This window comes from Strongylocentrotus purpuratus, unplaced genomic scaffold (assembly GCF_000002235.5).
Source record: "Strongylocentrotus purpuratus isolate Spur 01 unplaced genomic scaffold, Spur_5.0 spur5_scaffold_6, whole genome shotgun sequence".
Classification (NCBI taxonomy): domain Eukaryota; kingdom Metazoa; phylum Echinodermata; class Echinoidea; order Camarodonta; family Strongylocentrotidae; genus Strongylocentrotus; species Strongylocentrotus purpuratus.
In genome coordinates, this window is record NW_022145612.1 from 45,105,573 (window position 1) to 45,121,217 (window position 15,645).

The 15,645-nt window shown below is 35.4% G+C and overlaps 1 protein-coding gene across 1 annotated transcript in view; it reads left to right on the forward strand.

Moving 5' to 3' along the window:
- The first annotated feature begins 945 nt into the window (after positions 1-945).
- Positions 946-15,645, forward strand: part of LOC100889510 — a 35,859-nt gene continuing 21,159 nt past the window's right edge. The window contains exon 1 of the mRNA XM_030972352.1: positions 946-1,717. Within this exon, the coding sequence (XP_030828212.1) occupies positions 1,560-1,717 (158 nt within the window). The 5' untranslated portion in view covers positions 946-1,559. The remainder of the gene's footprint in view (positions 1,718-15,645) is intronic.

Sequence of the window (15,645 nt, forward strand, 5' to 3'; positions counted from 1 at the left end):
TATTTTAATGTAAAAAAGAAAAAAAACTAAATATAATTCCTAATATTTTACCTTTTATCAAATCGGCACCTCCCATTGTTTATGAGTGGATAGAAATAGTTGGTTATTATATTAATGGCTCAGCAAGATAAATTCTAGACTTGTAGTTACAGTCGCTTGCTTACAATCAGTGGGCTGATTATATCTGAAGGGGATCGCAGACTTGGTTGTGGGTGGGGGGAGGGGGGGGGTAACATTTATATAGGCCTACATGATGTACAAGCAGAAAGGAGATACAGTATAGGTAGAGCTAGCAGAAAATAACTATGTTCGGGTCCTATTTGATCAACCCATTGGTTGCCCCCGCTCCCCTCCTAGTCGCGGATCTAGCTTTTTGCTATGGGGGAAGGGGGTTTGACCCAATGACGTTGCAGAGCATCGTCCACGAGTCCCCAAGTCCGAGCCGCATAGCGGCTAGGCGATTTTTTGTGTGTGTGTGTGGCTATTTTGAACCCCCGTAAGTGATGTTTTTCCTGGCATCTATACGTCAGTTTCTATGCCCATCACATTTTCACTTGGCAGAAATCTTTTCATACATGATATCCCATCGAGTAAATTATTCATTATAATTATAGAAAATTCCTGCCATGAAATCTGGTTACTTTTTTTGTGTGGACACACAATATTATAATGATTTATGTATAACAGAGATAGAATTCGAGTTAGAATGAGACAGAGAGCAAGCGAGAGAGAGAGGGAGAGAGAGAGAGAGAGAGAGAGAGAGAGAGAGAGAAAGAGCTAGAGAGAAGAAAAAACTAATACGACATGTGTATTTGCAAAAAATTGAAATCAACGATGGTGTATTATTGCCTGTGACTGACGCCCTCTACATCGGTATATCTTTCAGATCAGACTGTTGTGAACGAAAAGCTTTTGTTATTGTCTGGGAAGATATACATAAATGGCATGAGCGATGTTGAGTCATTCATATTATCTCAGAATTCTCCTGGTAATCGCACAGCTCGGGGAGATATCATTCTCATCTTATCTCATTATACATGCTTATGCACTGTGAAGAACAGTTGCTGGTATATATTCATTCAGTTTTATTTATCATCGTCTGTTAATTCTGCAGATGAATTAGCTTCAGAGCAGCGACGTCGTTCGTTCATTCATATTTCTCTTGCGCGCGTTCTATTTTTGCGAAGTGGTGAATGGACTTTATATGATCGCGAAGCCTCAACTTCCAGCAGTGGCTTTTGTGGTGTATTGGCGTGCGACTTTAGGCAATTATGTACGTTGAATTCTCTTTGTTGAGTCTATGCAGGCAGGAATAGTACAATAACACGAATCTATTCACTGCATAGAGTGCACATCTAAATTTTATAACTGTACAATTGGTGATAAAAAGAAAGCGGGTTTTATCCCATCGAAATGACAGTTGAGCTGGTGACACCGAACTTGTTCACACTAACCTACATTTAAGAAGAGCTGTCCTCGAAAGGCCTATTTTATTTTCAAGCCTTTCCCGTTTCTAGCAAGTGGAAACCCCAAGCCTTGGGCTTTAGACTGAACTTGTGATGATAAAGGCCAGACTTTCTGTGGATTTCCGTCCGAAGGGACTGGACAGGACGATGATGGCGAAATCAGTGATTTTCTTGGTCATTTTTACTGGAATACTGACTCCGTTTGCGGATGGACAACTTCTTCAACCAAACAAGGAGGTCATTTGCAACTTGTAAGTTCGATTTGTTTTTACGTCAGTTGTTTTGATCAAATATGTGAACTGTGATTACGTTGTGTTAAGATGTGTTTGTTTTTGCTGTTCCAACATTTGTACAACCCAAGTGGTCGAGAAATAAATAAAATTGCCATGCATGCACACTTGCAAAAACTGTAATTACGCCATATACATGATTGATGTATACATGATATGACTTTTATGAGACAGTTATTTTATGAACTTAGTGGGTTGTATTTATAATTCATTTACAATTATTATGAAGTATTGGGCTTGATGTTTCATGACAAAGTATATTTGAAATAATTCCTTTGAATTCTGAAGTCTATTTCTCTTCAAGCATTAATTTAATTGGTTTCAAATTTCAGCGAAATATGTTGTTTCCAACACAATATCAACAGTTCATTTTCAAGTTTTTATTCAGCCTAAGTGTGTTTTTGATGGTCTGGCACTAGTCTGGCAGAAAACATAATGCTTTTAGTCCTTTAAAAAAATGTGATGGCCTGATGAGTATACATATAGGCCTAAATAAGGAATTATGCAACTGTATATGATGGTATATTACGGTAAACATCTCAACAAAATAAAATAAACATCCTGAGACACTAAGTAAAAGTAATGAAAATCATTTCATTGCCTAGTACTAACATCAGTGCTGCTGGGGAAGAATTGTAAATAACACAAGTATGACAATAGAGACCATTTTCAAAATACTCGTTTATTTTAAGGGGTGGGCCTTATACACTTGTCAAAGGCAGGATTTATTATACAATGAACCTTTCTATTACCAATTAGTAATAACTATTCGAAGATCATTTTGTGATTATCACACGTACACAAACCATACATTATAAGTGTATAAAACGATTACGACGACCCAGTAAGTAAAAAATGATCTGGGGGAGAAAAAAATATTCGCGTGGAAAACATACAAGCAAACCCCTACGCCATGTCTGATAATTTTTTTTTCTTCAATCAGTATCTAAGTCATAATAAATCAATTTAAAGAATCACTTTTTTAGGTTGACGATCTTTATCTGAGCAATCATATCATGTGTCCATAGGTATTCAATTGAGAGATTAACAGAAAAGAATTGATTATTACTATTAAGAAATCAATCTTACGCACTTGACATCTTTATCTGCTATTCAAACATGATCTATCACCCGTCTACATAATAATTATCTCCCTTTGAATAAATAGAGTTTTAAGACTCAGTAATTTATCACGAAGACGGTCAATAAAGAGTTAGGAATCTGCGTCAGCTGATGAAACAGAAAGTACATCGATGGAAGATATGTTAATGTCATTTTGGCCTTGTTTGAATATGATGTATTTGCCATCTGTTAGAGAGCAAATGATACCATCATCGTTATCATCTAGTTTATGGAGACTTAACGTGTCAGAAACATGATTTATGAATATAAATCTTTCTCTTTTTCTGACATGGGGAAGGGTGGAGGCGGTTACCACAGGGGTGTGACATGGGACCTATATATTCAGACATTTAGATATCGTGCGAACTTGATTGACCTGTTATCAGTCGTGAGATAAAATTAAAAATTGAACAGGATCCTCATGAGAGGGTCTTCCGTATAGGCCTACTGACTACATCATAATCGTTTATCCATTTCACATTTTCTGGCGAAACTGCAAAAACTGTCAGAAGTGTCAGCTGTGATAATATTTAACCTCGATAATTAGTGTTCATGACTGCACTCGAAACTGATTAAAAATGTCTGTAATAATGATATGACTCCTAAAAAGTTCATGCGACATCATTTTCTTGAAACGAGTCAGCATTGCCATTTTCCGCCATTGACGATTTACTTTTCTTATGGAGATGACGGCGCAACCTTAATTTCGAAACTGATCAATCTAACATTTTAGATTTGATTAATTTGGCGAGTATTTCGGAGAAATTTGGGTCACCACAATATTATTAATCTTGCGAAATCATTTTATAAACACTTTGATACTAGTACATCAAGCATCAAATTATTTTATGAATATGTTCTCAAGCATATTTAAACGATTAAAGTATTATAGGGTTGGGCCGGTACATCAATATTCATTTTGTACTCTATATAGATTCATAAACACGTCATCCCTTTTCACATTATTTAAAGCTTACATATTCATGATATTGAAAAATGATGATGCAGAAACGAATTTCACTGCGCCATCAGTCTTTGAATATCTTACCTCACGTGAAGGTTTTGTCTACATGTATGTCGTGTACAACATGTAGATCTACATAGCGGTGACATTGTACAAATATTGTCTGTATTGCTAGCTTCTTTACGATCAATGCATGACCTTCCATGCTCTCAGCTAGCCATTATTGCAATGCAGGAAATTAAATAGGTATTACGTAATCAGTCACGCACTCCAAAAAGACATAGCTTTGCGCATATAGTAATATAATCGCCAATGCGTGGCTGTCGGTCTAGTTTATTAACTTTATTGGTTTTCATAAAATCGGTCACGTGATGAATACAAGGAAATCCAAATTGGACTTAATGGCTTCAGTATAAAAGTTTGTAGTAATGACGTAGAGACTAGGTTTCCCAATGAATGAATGATACAGTCAATTTCCTATACAGATCAGAATAATAACTTGTTCGTCGGTATACTTTATTGCATGTACGAATGAATATCTTCATCTTATACGTTGATAGTACTGTTGATCACGACTTTCATACTGGCCTTTTTGAGAATTCAGACTTGAAATTATTTTCTCACTGATTCGATTGAACCAAACTATATCAATGCAAAGACATATAAAATACGTACACGTTGTTTGTGGGCATGCCTCGTTTGATCATCTGCAACGGTGCGAATAATCATTTTCTTGGAAAGGTATTGCAATCCTTCAAACGAGAGAAATACTTTGCAAATCAGTCGAAACGTCTATCGTAACCTTTCAGAAGGCAAAATATAAAGTTCCATCATTTTTAAATGGGAAGGAAATTTATGGAAAGTATAAGGATATAAAAGTCTATTTCATTTCCTGTAACTAAATAATTTTGCATTGCAAGACTAAAAGAAAAACAATGTAAAAAAATATTTCAATGCAAATTTTCGGTTATATCATTATGTTTGTTATTGTGATTATCTTGTCATTGTTTATATTATGTGGAAAATGAAACAAATTCGCTAGATGCATATCAACATGAAGAAAGGGAGAACATGGACTGCTTTTTACTCAAATGAATGTCAATCATACACTGAAACCCATTCAGAATCAATAGTTTGTATTTATATATAAAATACACAATGTATATTCATACACGTGTGGTTAGTTGTTTTGTACAAACATCGCAATTCCCCATTTATATACTCTATTCAATTTTGACACTCGGAGGCACTCGGTGGCACAATCATGTTGTTTGCTGCTAAACTCGTATTTTATTCTGCAAAACCACACTTTCTGAAGTTATTGTTTTGGAGCTGTCTACCGCAAAAGAGGGCAGGTTTTCCTGACGACCAGTTCCCATCGGTTAGCCACACATTGACAAGATGAGCCAAATATTTTCCCGCGCAAAGTCAAAGAAACAAAATTAGATTCAAAGCTAAAAGTAACATGCCTTGCATAATGAAAATAAAAGTAAACCTCACTTCCAAATACAAAACAAAGTATAGTCTAAAATGATTGATAAGTATGGCAAAATTGCCAATTTCTCCCTCAATATGTTCGTTTTGTAAGATTCTAAACATCATGAAAATAATTCTAAAATTGACTCTCTGTTCCACTTAATCATTAAAGTTGCCGATATTAATTATATATATATATATTTCTTTCTTTTGTTTCTATGTGTTAGTTTTTTGTCGACGAAGGCGTTCGAAATAATTAAACCTTTTAAAAATGATAGATATCATCGAATTATCTGGATCATCTTTCATTTTTCGTATGTTCACCGTCGCAAATCTTGTTATTGCTCAATTCTATTTCTAGTGATTCTGACTAGTGTAGATGCATGCAACTGCATGACCGTGATTGCCATTTAAATTGCACAAAATCAATCAGCGACTCAATTTATTGTAAATAAACTGCATCTCATGAGTGTATTTTTTATTCGGATAAAAGATATTCTGAATAGGCAAACAACCTAAATATGTTATTAAAATCAATGGAAATTCGAAACGAAATGTACATGTACATTTCAAATCGGTGAATTCTATTTGAGGGTGAATGTGAATTGATCATAATCTTTAGAAAGGAATAGCTGGGTTGCACTACGGAATACGGATCTGATTATGCTCCCATGTCCTAACATAATAAAACAAGGATTTCATTCTTTTATACTATATGTATATAGCGACTGTTTCTTATGCTTGAAAATATAGAAATACATTTATAAATTCTTACTTGTAGTGAATAGGTCGGATAGCTGAATTTATTGCGGGTATATAGGTAAACGTCCCATGCAGTGTACCAGCGCACCTTGTCGAGTTCGTTTCGATTTCCCCAACGCTGTATCATCGTAAAATCAACAAGATGTTTTGTCAACTGCAGGTGCATGCTACATGAAGGACGAATTATTGTTTACAAAAATGATGGTACGTGCACTTTTTTATGAATGTCTTATCATTCACTTTCAATGTAGCCTACTGGCAGCAGGGGCTGTTGCTGGGAGGGCAGTTGAAGGCAAGGAAGAGAGTTGAGGGTCGAGTAGTTATGATTACATAACGTAAGAGGAGAATAAGGTTGCTTGGGCCATTTGTATGCCTTTGACCATGAACCTAAAAAGAAAGGTCTGGGTGTAAGTCGGTGGGTGCCTAGTAATGAGCTGTTAATATTTGTTTTCTTCATTGGGTTGTCATTGATGCTTCTGTATTACATTAACACAGGTAACACGTTAGTAATAATCAAATCCAAAAGATTTTAGTTGAAGTTAATTTTGGAAAGAGTGCGAAAGCAATCTGAAGTAAAGAATAAATAAGCATTTGATAAAGCAAATTTAATTGAGTAAAAAAATCAATACCTGTATAAAGCTGGTTGAAAACCATAAAGGACAAGGTGCCGGGACAAGGTGGTTCTAAAGTGATATTCAGAACAAGAAATACAAGAAAATGTTAAAAGGAAATTCTATACATCTTCACTTTATGCCAGTGCATGTGGTGTATCAAAACTCATGTGCTTCTCTATAATTAGACGACAGTTGCACTACTATACTGGAATCAAATCATCATCAATTGTAAATATAGAAAGAGAAAGTGTTGCAATGGGAGTTTACTTCCCTCTGCATACCCACCATACTACTCCCACTCTGCTTTGTTCACTGCATATATTATGAGTGGACCTGCATGGACCTGTATGAGCAATGCATCTCATTGTATGCTTCGATAAGCATCACCCACACATAATCGAAGAAGGTCATCCTATTGTTATCTTCATACTGGCTATGTCTTGATCTCAGAATACCCATCTATTGTCTGCGTGGGACGCAAGATCTGGAAACATAATTGGTGGTTATAATGGTGACAAGAAGCATATTCATCGGGACTTCTAATTCAGAACGTCCTTACCGATATATAGCTGTGTCTTTATGCACTGAGGAGAGCTAAACGAGAAGGAATAAAATTATATTGTCGCAATCCATATATTTATTAGAAGGACAGTGAAGAAAAGATACTCCCATTAATCATATTTGTGAAAAGATTGAAAGAGATATAGCAAGGAAAAACGAACGAAAACAGCATCATTTTGAAGTTGCCAAATGAAATTAGTCAACACGCAAACGATGTATGTCACATGATATGCTTGTCATAGCATTTTAACAACAAAATTTAGAGCAACTCTAGTCGTCTTTACACACTCATTATACTTGATATACGATACTCCACTCGCACTAGCATCTGACGAAGTTAATGATTATTCAGAGTTTCCTGGTACGACATGTTTCTGGCTTCACATGTCCAACAGGTACCCATGTCATTCACTAATCCTTTTGGACTTTTATTCAATTATCCATGACGAAAATATTGGCACCAAGACAATATATAAACTTTGCTCTTTAAATATTATTTATGTTTGCTTTAAATTTGCGTTACAGTTGCACAAAGAGAATATTTTCGGGAATATAACGAAATAGTGAAATATTGCATTTATGGAGCATCGAAGTTAATAATTATTCAGAGTTTCCTGGTACGACATGTTTCGGGCTTCGCATGTCCAACAGGTACTCATGTCAGTCACTAATCATTTTGGACTTTTATTCAATTATCCATGACGAATATTTTGGCACGAAGACAACATTCAGACTTTGCTCATCAAATATCATTCATGATTGCATGTTTACAAAAAAATATTATTTTGGGAAATATAATGAAATAATGCTTTATAATGCAATTTCAACTCAGTTCATTGACCGGGGTATTTATTATGAATTCTTTCAGCACTCCTTGGATGAAAAACGTTCGTTTTGTATCTATGTCCATTTCATGAATTTCATTATTATCGGGTCGCGAAAAAAATGATAACAAAATTAATGTTCTAGAACTTTATTTGATGAGAAATTTGGTCGTAATAATAGCTACTATCCATTACGTTATGATGTATCGTGAAGTATAATCGAATGAAATGCAGATGATTAACTGGCAGCGATATAAATCAAATGACACTTGGATTTTATGAGGAATGAATTAAGTGTGCACGTTTAAAGGTTAATCACGAGAGATCCAGACAGAGTTTCCTCATTTTAATCTAAAATATGTGATAAGAAATTTTAAGTCAATTTGATACACTGTAAATCAGTTGAACTATTGATATCTTTTAAAAAAAGGGGGCGATTGTTACATTTTGACATCATAAACCTATAATGTTTTTACGAAACATGTCAGGCTAGTATAAAGGCATATTAAAAAAGCTATTTCAGATGTATACCTTCGCTGATAACAAGTTCCATTTAATGGGTTTAATGATGGCCACCAGTATTTTGCTTTATTGTTGGATTGTGCGATGATGGGACTTTAATTGGGACCTGCATACAATGGGGGAAAAAGATACCCTAAATCGAGGCGACACCCACTTCATGCATCTATTGATGTATATAAGCCGATTTGATGATTATCTACATTGTACAATGCATTACAGTCGATTAACAGTAACACCCGTAATGTAACTGTATAGGCCTATTTTCCACCAGATTTACCCCAAAAACTTGAATACAAGCTGATTTTCAAAGCATTCGGGAAGATCCATTTTGGGGGCTTAATAGTGTCCACCAGTCCTGCGTTGTATGAAGTGCACGAAAACGAAGACTTCAAGTTGCATAAAAATGAAAAAGGTATAAGCTTTTTGGTGACAATACCCACTCCACATTTTGAAGTGTTTTTAACCGATTAGTTGATTATCTACAATCATCTATAACAGACTTCAGACTAACAGACTATATTCAAGACTTCAAGTTGCATACAAATTGAAAAGGTACCGTTTTGGTGAGAATACACACCCCACATTTTGAAGTGTTTTTAACCGATTAGCTGATTATCTACAATCATCTATAACAGTACTACAGTTAATTTACTGAAACTGTCGATCAGAGAGTCAAGAGGTTCTAAACCAATTTTCAACACGGGTGTTCCTTTGGCTATTCGGGGTTAACATCAAGTGCTAGTTTCTTCCATTGAAGTTGATTCCTGGTAATTCTAATTCCAGAACTCATTGACTCCATTCTCTGAATATAATTAAATTGCGCCTTGGTGTCCCCCTGAAATAATTTTAACGCTTTGGAATGAATACACAAGCTGATGATATATGATCCAATCTCAATAAAAAGAAGAAAAAAAAAACGAAACTCCGGAAACAGGATAAGAAAAACGTAAGGAAACAATTTCAAAATATGTCACTTCATTCATTTCTATTCATATAATTTCTTCTTCTTGTTTTCTTTCATAATGCCTTGGGCATCTTTGGGATTTTCATTGATTCTCTGAATGGTTTAACTCTTTCGGATGCCTTCGTCCACGAAAACGAAAACAAAATTACAGAGGTATTTCTTTCCCAGTGTTATAATCGGCCTTGGCAATGCAGAATATTTTGCCTAATTACCATTCCTTTGACAAAACACTACTTTAATAGTTATGGTAATAGTCATACATCATGATGCTGACAGTGTCAATTTGCTCCGGTGTATGTTTTTATTGTATACACTGTCTTTTTAGTAATGATTGCATCAGCCAAACATTCGCACATTTACAGACGTGGTACGGTTTGTATTGCAGTATCGTAGATCTTTCGTTCACGAATTAGAACTCAGTTCATTGGAGATTTATTTTAGAAATCTCCTCCGTCCCGCGGGGACTATACACGCCGTCAAATTTAAATTGCCAAAACCACAAGTCCTGCCCTTGATGTGGCAATGAAAGGGAGATAACCTACTCTTTGAACTTGCCAACAGGTAGACTTTAAACTTGGCATATGGGTGAATGAGTTCTGAATTAGTCACCGCAAAAACGAAAGAGGCAGCTGGAGTGTACGTAAACACGGACCAGAAATATTATTGTGCAAATTATTGGCATGATAAAGCATGGTGTGTGTTACATGCAGTCCAATGTATGCAGGAATGGGCTGAATCGTAAGTGCCGTTTGGGCATGTTGGGTGCCAGTTATCACAAGTTTGGAATAACAGAAAGCAAACGGAGGAGACAAAGAAACACAAACGTAAACATTCTCATCTGCATGGAATATTTACCGGTATGAAATATGAAACAAAATATCAGTCTGCAATTTGAATAATACTTAGTTTAGTCATCATTCATGACGAGATTTTTCCACATACCAACAACGAAACCAATCACAAAATTTCTATATTTACAGTCATGTTGGAAACTGTACATGATAATGATTAGCTCACGCATTATACAATTTCATTGAATTATCATGAATTCTTATGGAGCAATTTGTGTAGTACATCGACTCTTTTGGTACTCTTCACAGTAATAAATCGTGAAAGGTCGCATGCATTCATGGATTGCAACACCTGACATGAGTTTCCCAAATTATGAAAGAAAAAACAAATTTTTAACGAACTTAAGAATACAACTTCCTCCAATAACATCACGTTCACGTTATCATTGGGCTTGATAGGTTAACCTAAATCCCATATTATTATTGTTTGAGGAAGAAAAACCACATTTAGCTATTAATTGCCCTTAATTTTACAGCATGTGTGATTGTTTTAGATAGCACAATCAACATTGGTCAGTTTATGTGGGTGGGGTTAAATTCTGACCAAGGCAATAGGATCATTGCTGAAACGAACAGAATAACAAAAAAAAAAATAGAAAAACAAAATTGAATCTTTGTGGATCAGAGCGATTTTTGAGTTGGTTGGTTGGTTTTATCTTGCTGCTAAGAAAACATGTAAGTAAGCAATCAAGGAACCGACAGCTATATGTCCCCTCCGTTGGACTTGGTCCTTACCAAAGGTCACTATATAGTGCATCGGCGTAGTTTCGAACCCGGAACCGACCGGTTACGAGACCATTGCTCTACCACTGGACCATCGCGCTTTCCGCATCCTATACATTCCCGGCCCATTTATAAACTCTCGATCGAGAGGCTTTTACTAATTCTTAGAGTAGTGGTATTTAGCACTTTTGGGCCCACGACCCCAACTGACATTCTCTGTCCATGTTGTCACCGTCACTGTCATTACCCCCCCCCCCCCCCCCCGTCTCCCAAAACTCCCACAAACAATGGTCAATGTCATTGTCCAATTTCATAACACTGTTATTGTTAAGCTAGGCAGGGATTTAGTTTTATCCATTTATTACCGCAACCCTGAAAAAGAAAAAAATACGAATGAGGCACACCATTGCTCAATAGATGGAGTGCAAGAATCATACTTACTTTGTAACATTCACGATTAAAGATGATTATGTAATGATTGTGATCATTGTAATAAATGACAACCACCACACTAACAAACAAACAATGAGTATGTAATTTGATCATCCAATTAAACACAACAAATTTCCTAACTTTGCGATTTTGGCGGTATTCTCATGAGCCAGAAATCAATTACCGAATCACGTATAGCTTCCGCCGATTATGAGTTGGATTTGTGTATACCGCGGAAGGAAGTTGGGAGCTTCCCATTACTCGTGCGAATTACTGGTTGGAGGTTCCGTTCTAAAGAATCTTTCGGAAAAATTGGGGTTGCGTCTTGTGGGAATTTAACAAGATTTGATTCGTAATTATAATTACTCATCAAACTTGATTAAACTTCTCTGAGTCATGATTGTTTCACATTCGGAAACAAAAATCATAACTGCCTTCTAATACTCCACGACATTCAAATCTCATTTTTTTTTTCTCAAAGAGCAGTGATATCTTTTAAAATCAACTATCAATACAATCGTAGGAATGATATACAATGTTCGCATAGTAAAATAGAAATTAATATTCTTATCTTATTGAGATATAGCAGTCGATTTTGTTCTGGGCAGTAAACAAACACTGAGTAAACCATATTTTGTAAAATTAAAAGAAACAATCGAAAACTATTTAATTAACAAAAGAATTGTGGCAAGTTTCGGTCCATGGTACGTCTGTTGAGAGCTGAAATGTAGAAGGGCATCAATTTTTTGTTAAAGTATATGAGTTAAAGCCCTTCTGTTTCTCATTGGACGGTACTTTGTCCTACATCTACGTGTAATCTGTCACACAGACATTACAGAAAAGCATCATCATTTTTCAACCGCATGAAATCACTTTGCCCAAAATTTCCCAACATGTAACAAAGAAATCGAATAAGGAGTAATGAGTATTGAATCATACGAAAAGACTTTCAGTTTCCAAAAGTTTGATGCCCTATGTCTACATTAATCATGCTAATGAATTGCTTTTAATTTAATTTAATTTTCTTTCAAATAATAAATTATAGCTGATTTGTTTTTATTTTATTTTCATAACAGTTCATGAAAACCAGGACAACCGTTTAAATCGTGGGTTGGTCATGATAATTTTTTCAAGGGTAACAAATCGCACATGGCTTGATATTTCCGTTGTTTTAGAGTAATCGACATAATATTGATCCACAGTGTCCAAAACAATGATAGTCCTTGGATCATATTCAGTACTATAATGACAATAAGATATATTTACTAAATATATTCTTGAAAATTCAAAAAAGGTTGATGGGCGGCAATCGACTAGTTGCATAGTATGAGGTGTACTACGAAACATTGAAACAATGCTATAAACCAAATTAAGCAGATTGATAATTAAAATAAAGTTTTTTATTGTTCAGTTGCATGGAAGATACACAGGGGAAAGAAGGTGAGATCTGAAAGGAAAAGAAATACGGGGGTAGGGGTGGGGCCAGACATTAAAAAAAAAAAAAAAGGCGGGAATTGATGGGCAGATGGAAAAGTGGCCATTTAAAATGGAAGAAGGAGAAGAGGTGAGACAGGTTAAAGGGTGAGAAACAGAGAGAAGAAACCAGATATAAAAGGAGAGAGAGGGAGAGAGAGAGAGAGAGAGGTCAGATTACTGACCTAGTGGTAATAGGAAAGTTAAATTTTATGGAAAGTAGAGCAAAGATAGAAAGAACAGCGCTTCCAAAAGAAATTGGGAGAGCTGAAACTAGAGGATAAGCCACAGAACAGTAATAACCCCACGTGATGATATCAAAGTGCGGTCATTAAAAAAATTCAGGAACCTGCGCATTGGTCGTCCTTAAACTTGGAATTCCGTTTAGATTAAACGCATTCCTAATATAATATTTAGTCTCTCTCTATATATATATTCGCACATACATGAAAGTACCGAGCATAATTCTTTGTTAGCCCTCAAGCAACAGTCAAAACAGTTCTATAATTCTGGTGTGATTTTTGCGATAATCGGTGACATAGGACATAATTGACGGTTATCGGCATTCCTGTGAAAATCATCGGGTAAGAATTCAAACCTTTTATTCCAAGTATAAAAGATAATTTATTACAGAATGCATGCGAGCTTTAAATGATTTGAATATAATCATATTTTCTATATAAATTATTATAGTGACATATACCTCGACGGCACTTTAGAATACAGGGAATCAACATCGTACTAATTATACTCTGGTGCAAACACATGGCACTGACTGTGTAAACCGATTTATGGCTTTTGCATTTCTTTATTTCCTTCAGCCTGCGTTGCCTGGCATGGCAGTTCTTCAAGTTTAAATGATTTTTACCTTTGTCAAAACAATGTTTGGGTATTAATAACTGTCTGTTCGTTTTCACCACCCTTTCATTCGATAGGATAGGGGAACACATTTCGTCTGCATTCTGCATAACGAGTTGTTGTATATAATATCACAATATTAAATATTATTTTCGTAATTTTTTTCTCAATGTTGAAGTATTAATTTCAATGTTAAAGTACAATGCTGCTTGTATTGTGTAATGGTGGAACAATTTGAGAGTCTACTTCCGTAGTTCGATTACGTATATAATTCGAGAAAATACATATAGTTAACAACTAACTTAATTATACCCTCACCAAATATTGTAATTGTTCAAGTATGTGCAGTTATGATTTGTCCCGATTTATGTTTCTTGAGAATGTGACATACTAAAGGTTACATCTTAAAGTATTCAACAAAGGCTCTCATTCCATCATTCTACCTTTCATTCTTGAGTTAGGAAAAGCAAAAACAAAACAAAGTTACAAGGATACGAACAAAAATGGTTTACTGTATAGATTCTAGTAAAATGATGTCGTTCTTGTATAACGAAAAACAATAATACACTATTTTCTCATCGTTATATGCCTTCGTTATTTCCAACAAATCTGTGGAACTTAATAGTGTGACTACCTTTTGCATTACATGATTTTTTTAAATAAATTTTACACTGACTGGGTGTTGACGTTCGTGGTTACTTAGACACCCGCTTTCAAGTTTGGCCACTTCATTATGAATGTATGCCGTACATGAATGATTTGATCTTGTGCACCATTTGAGAAAAATACCCACCGCCCCGAAAAAAAGAGAGACATCGGGTTCCGTTTTATCTTCTTTATCCTGAGCGCTGTTTCAAGAGTGCTGCTGACGGGAAAGATTTTGGCGGAAATACGGCCATTCTTGAGATTGTTAAAAATTACGTAAATCTGAGAGAAAATACATAGGATGTGAGCTCATCGTAGTGTTTGACCACATGTTTTCAGCGGTCAGTACAGTGGTCAAATCTTGACGGATCTTACAAATTGGCAAACCATTGTCACGCATGCTACATGCACTTTGGAAGACTTGAAGAACAACCCTTGTACGATAACATTTATTTCAAGGTTTGAACATTTTAGCATAAAAAGTGGATATTTCTTCTGCATTTATTCTTAGTTTTTACATGTTATCCCAGACATAATTACGAATGCTGTAGAATTGAATAAGAATTTTCTTTTGATGGTCTTAACAGCGATATGAATTGCTTTAAAAGAATAGACAATTATGTGGGTTTTTATGAATTATTTATTGTTAAAAATAAATATATAACTTTTGAACTTTCTGACGTCATAATGCATTTCTACCATTGTGTGGTCAATCGAAGACGACGGTGGTCTTTATCGTGTAAGCAATTCTAATTGCGTAAGTTATGTAGTAAAACAATCACCTGCCAATCTTGGTTTAATTTCCCACCAAGCCTAGACGGGAAGTTCCCTTTCTTCTTATGCAGACTGTTCCACAGTTCTCATCTTACTCATTATGACACGATACTGTGTATTCTCTCATGATATGGATCCGTCAGGAAGAGTTCCTTCTTCACTTGTAATCGCGTGTCCCACAAGCACAAGCCAGGAAGCCAGGATGAATAAACTTGCCCTTAAATTTCGTAATTTCGTGTTTGATGTAGTAATTACGTATAACATTTGTTTAATGACAATTAAGATACATTGCTCCATTCTTATTTATAATCAGTATAACTCTCA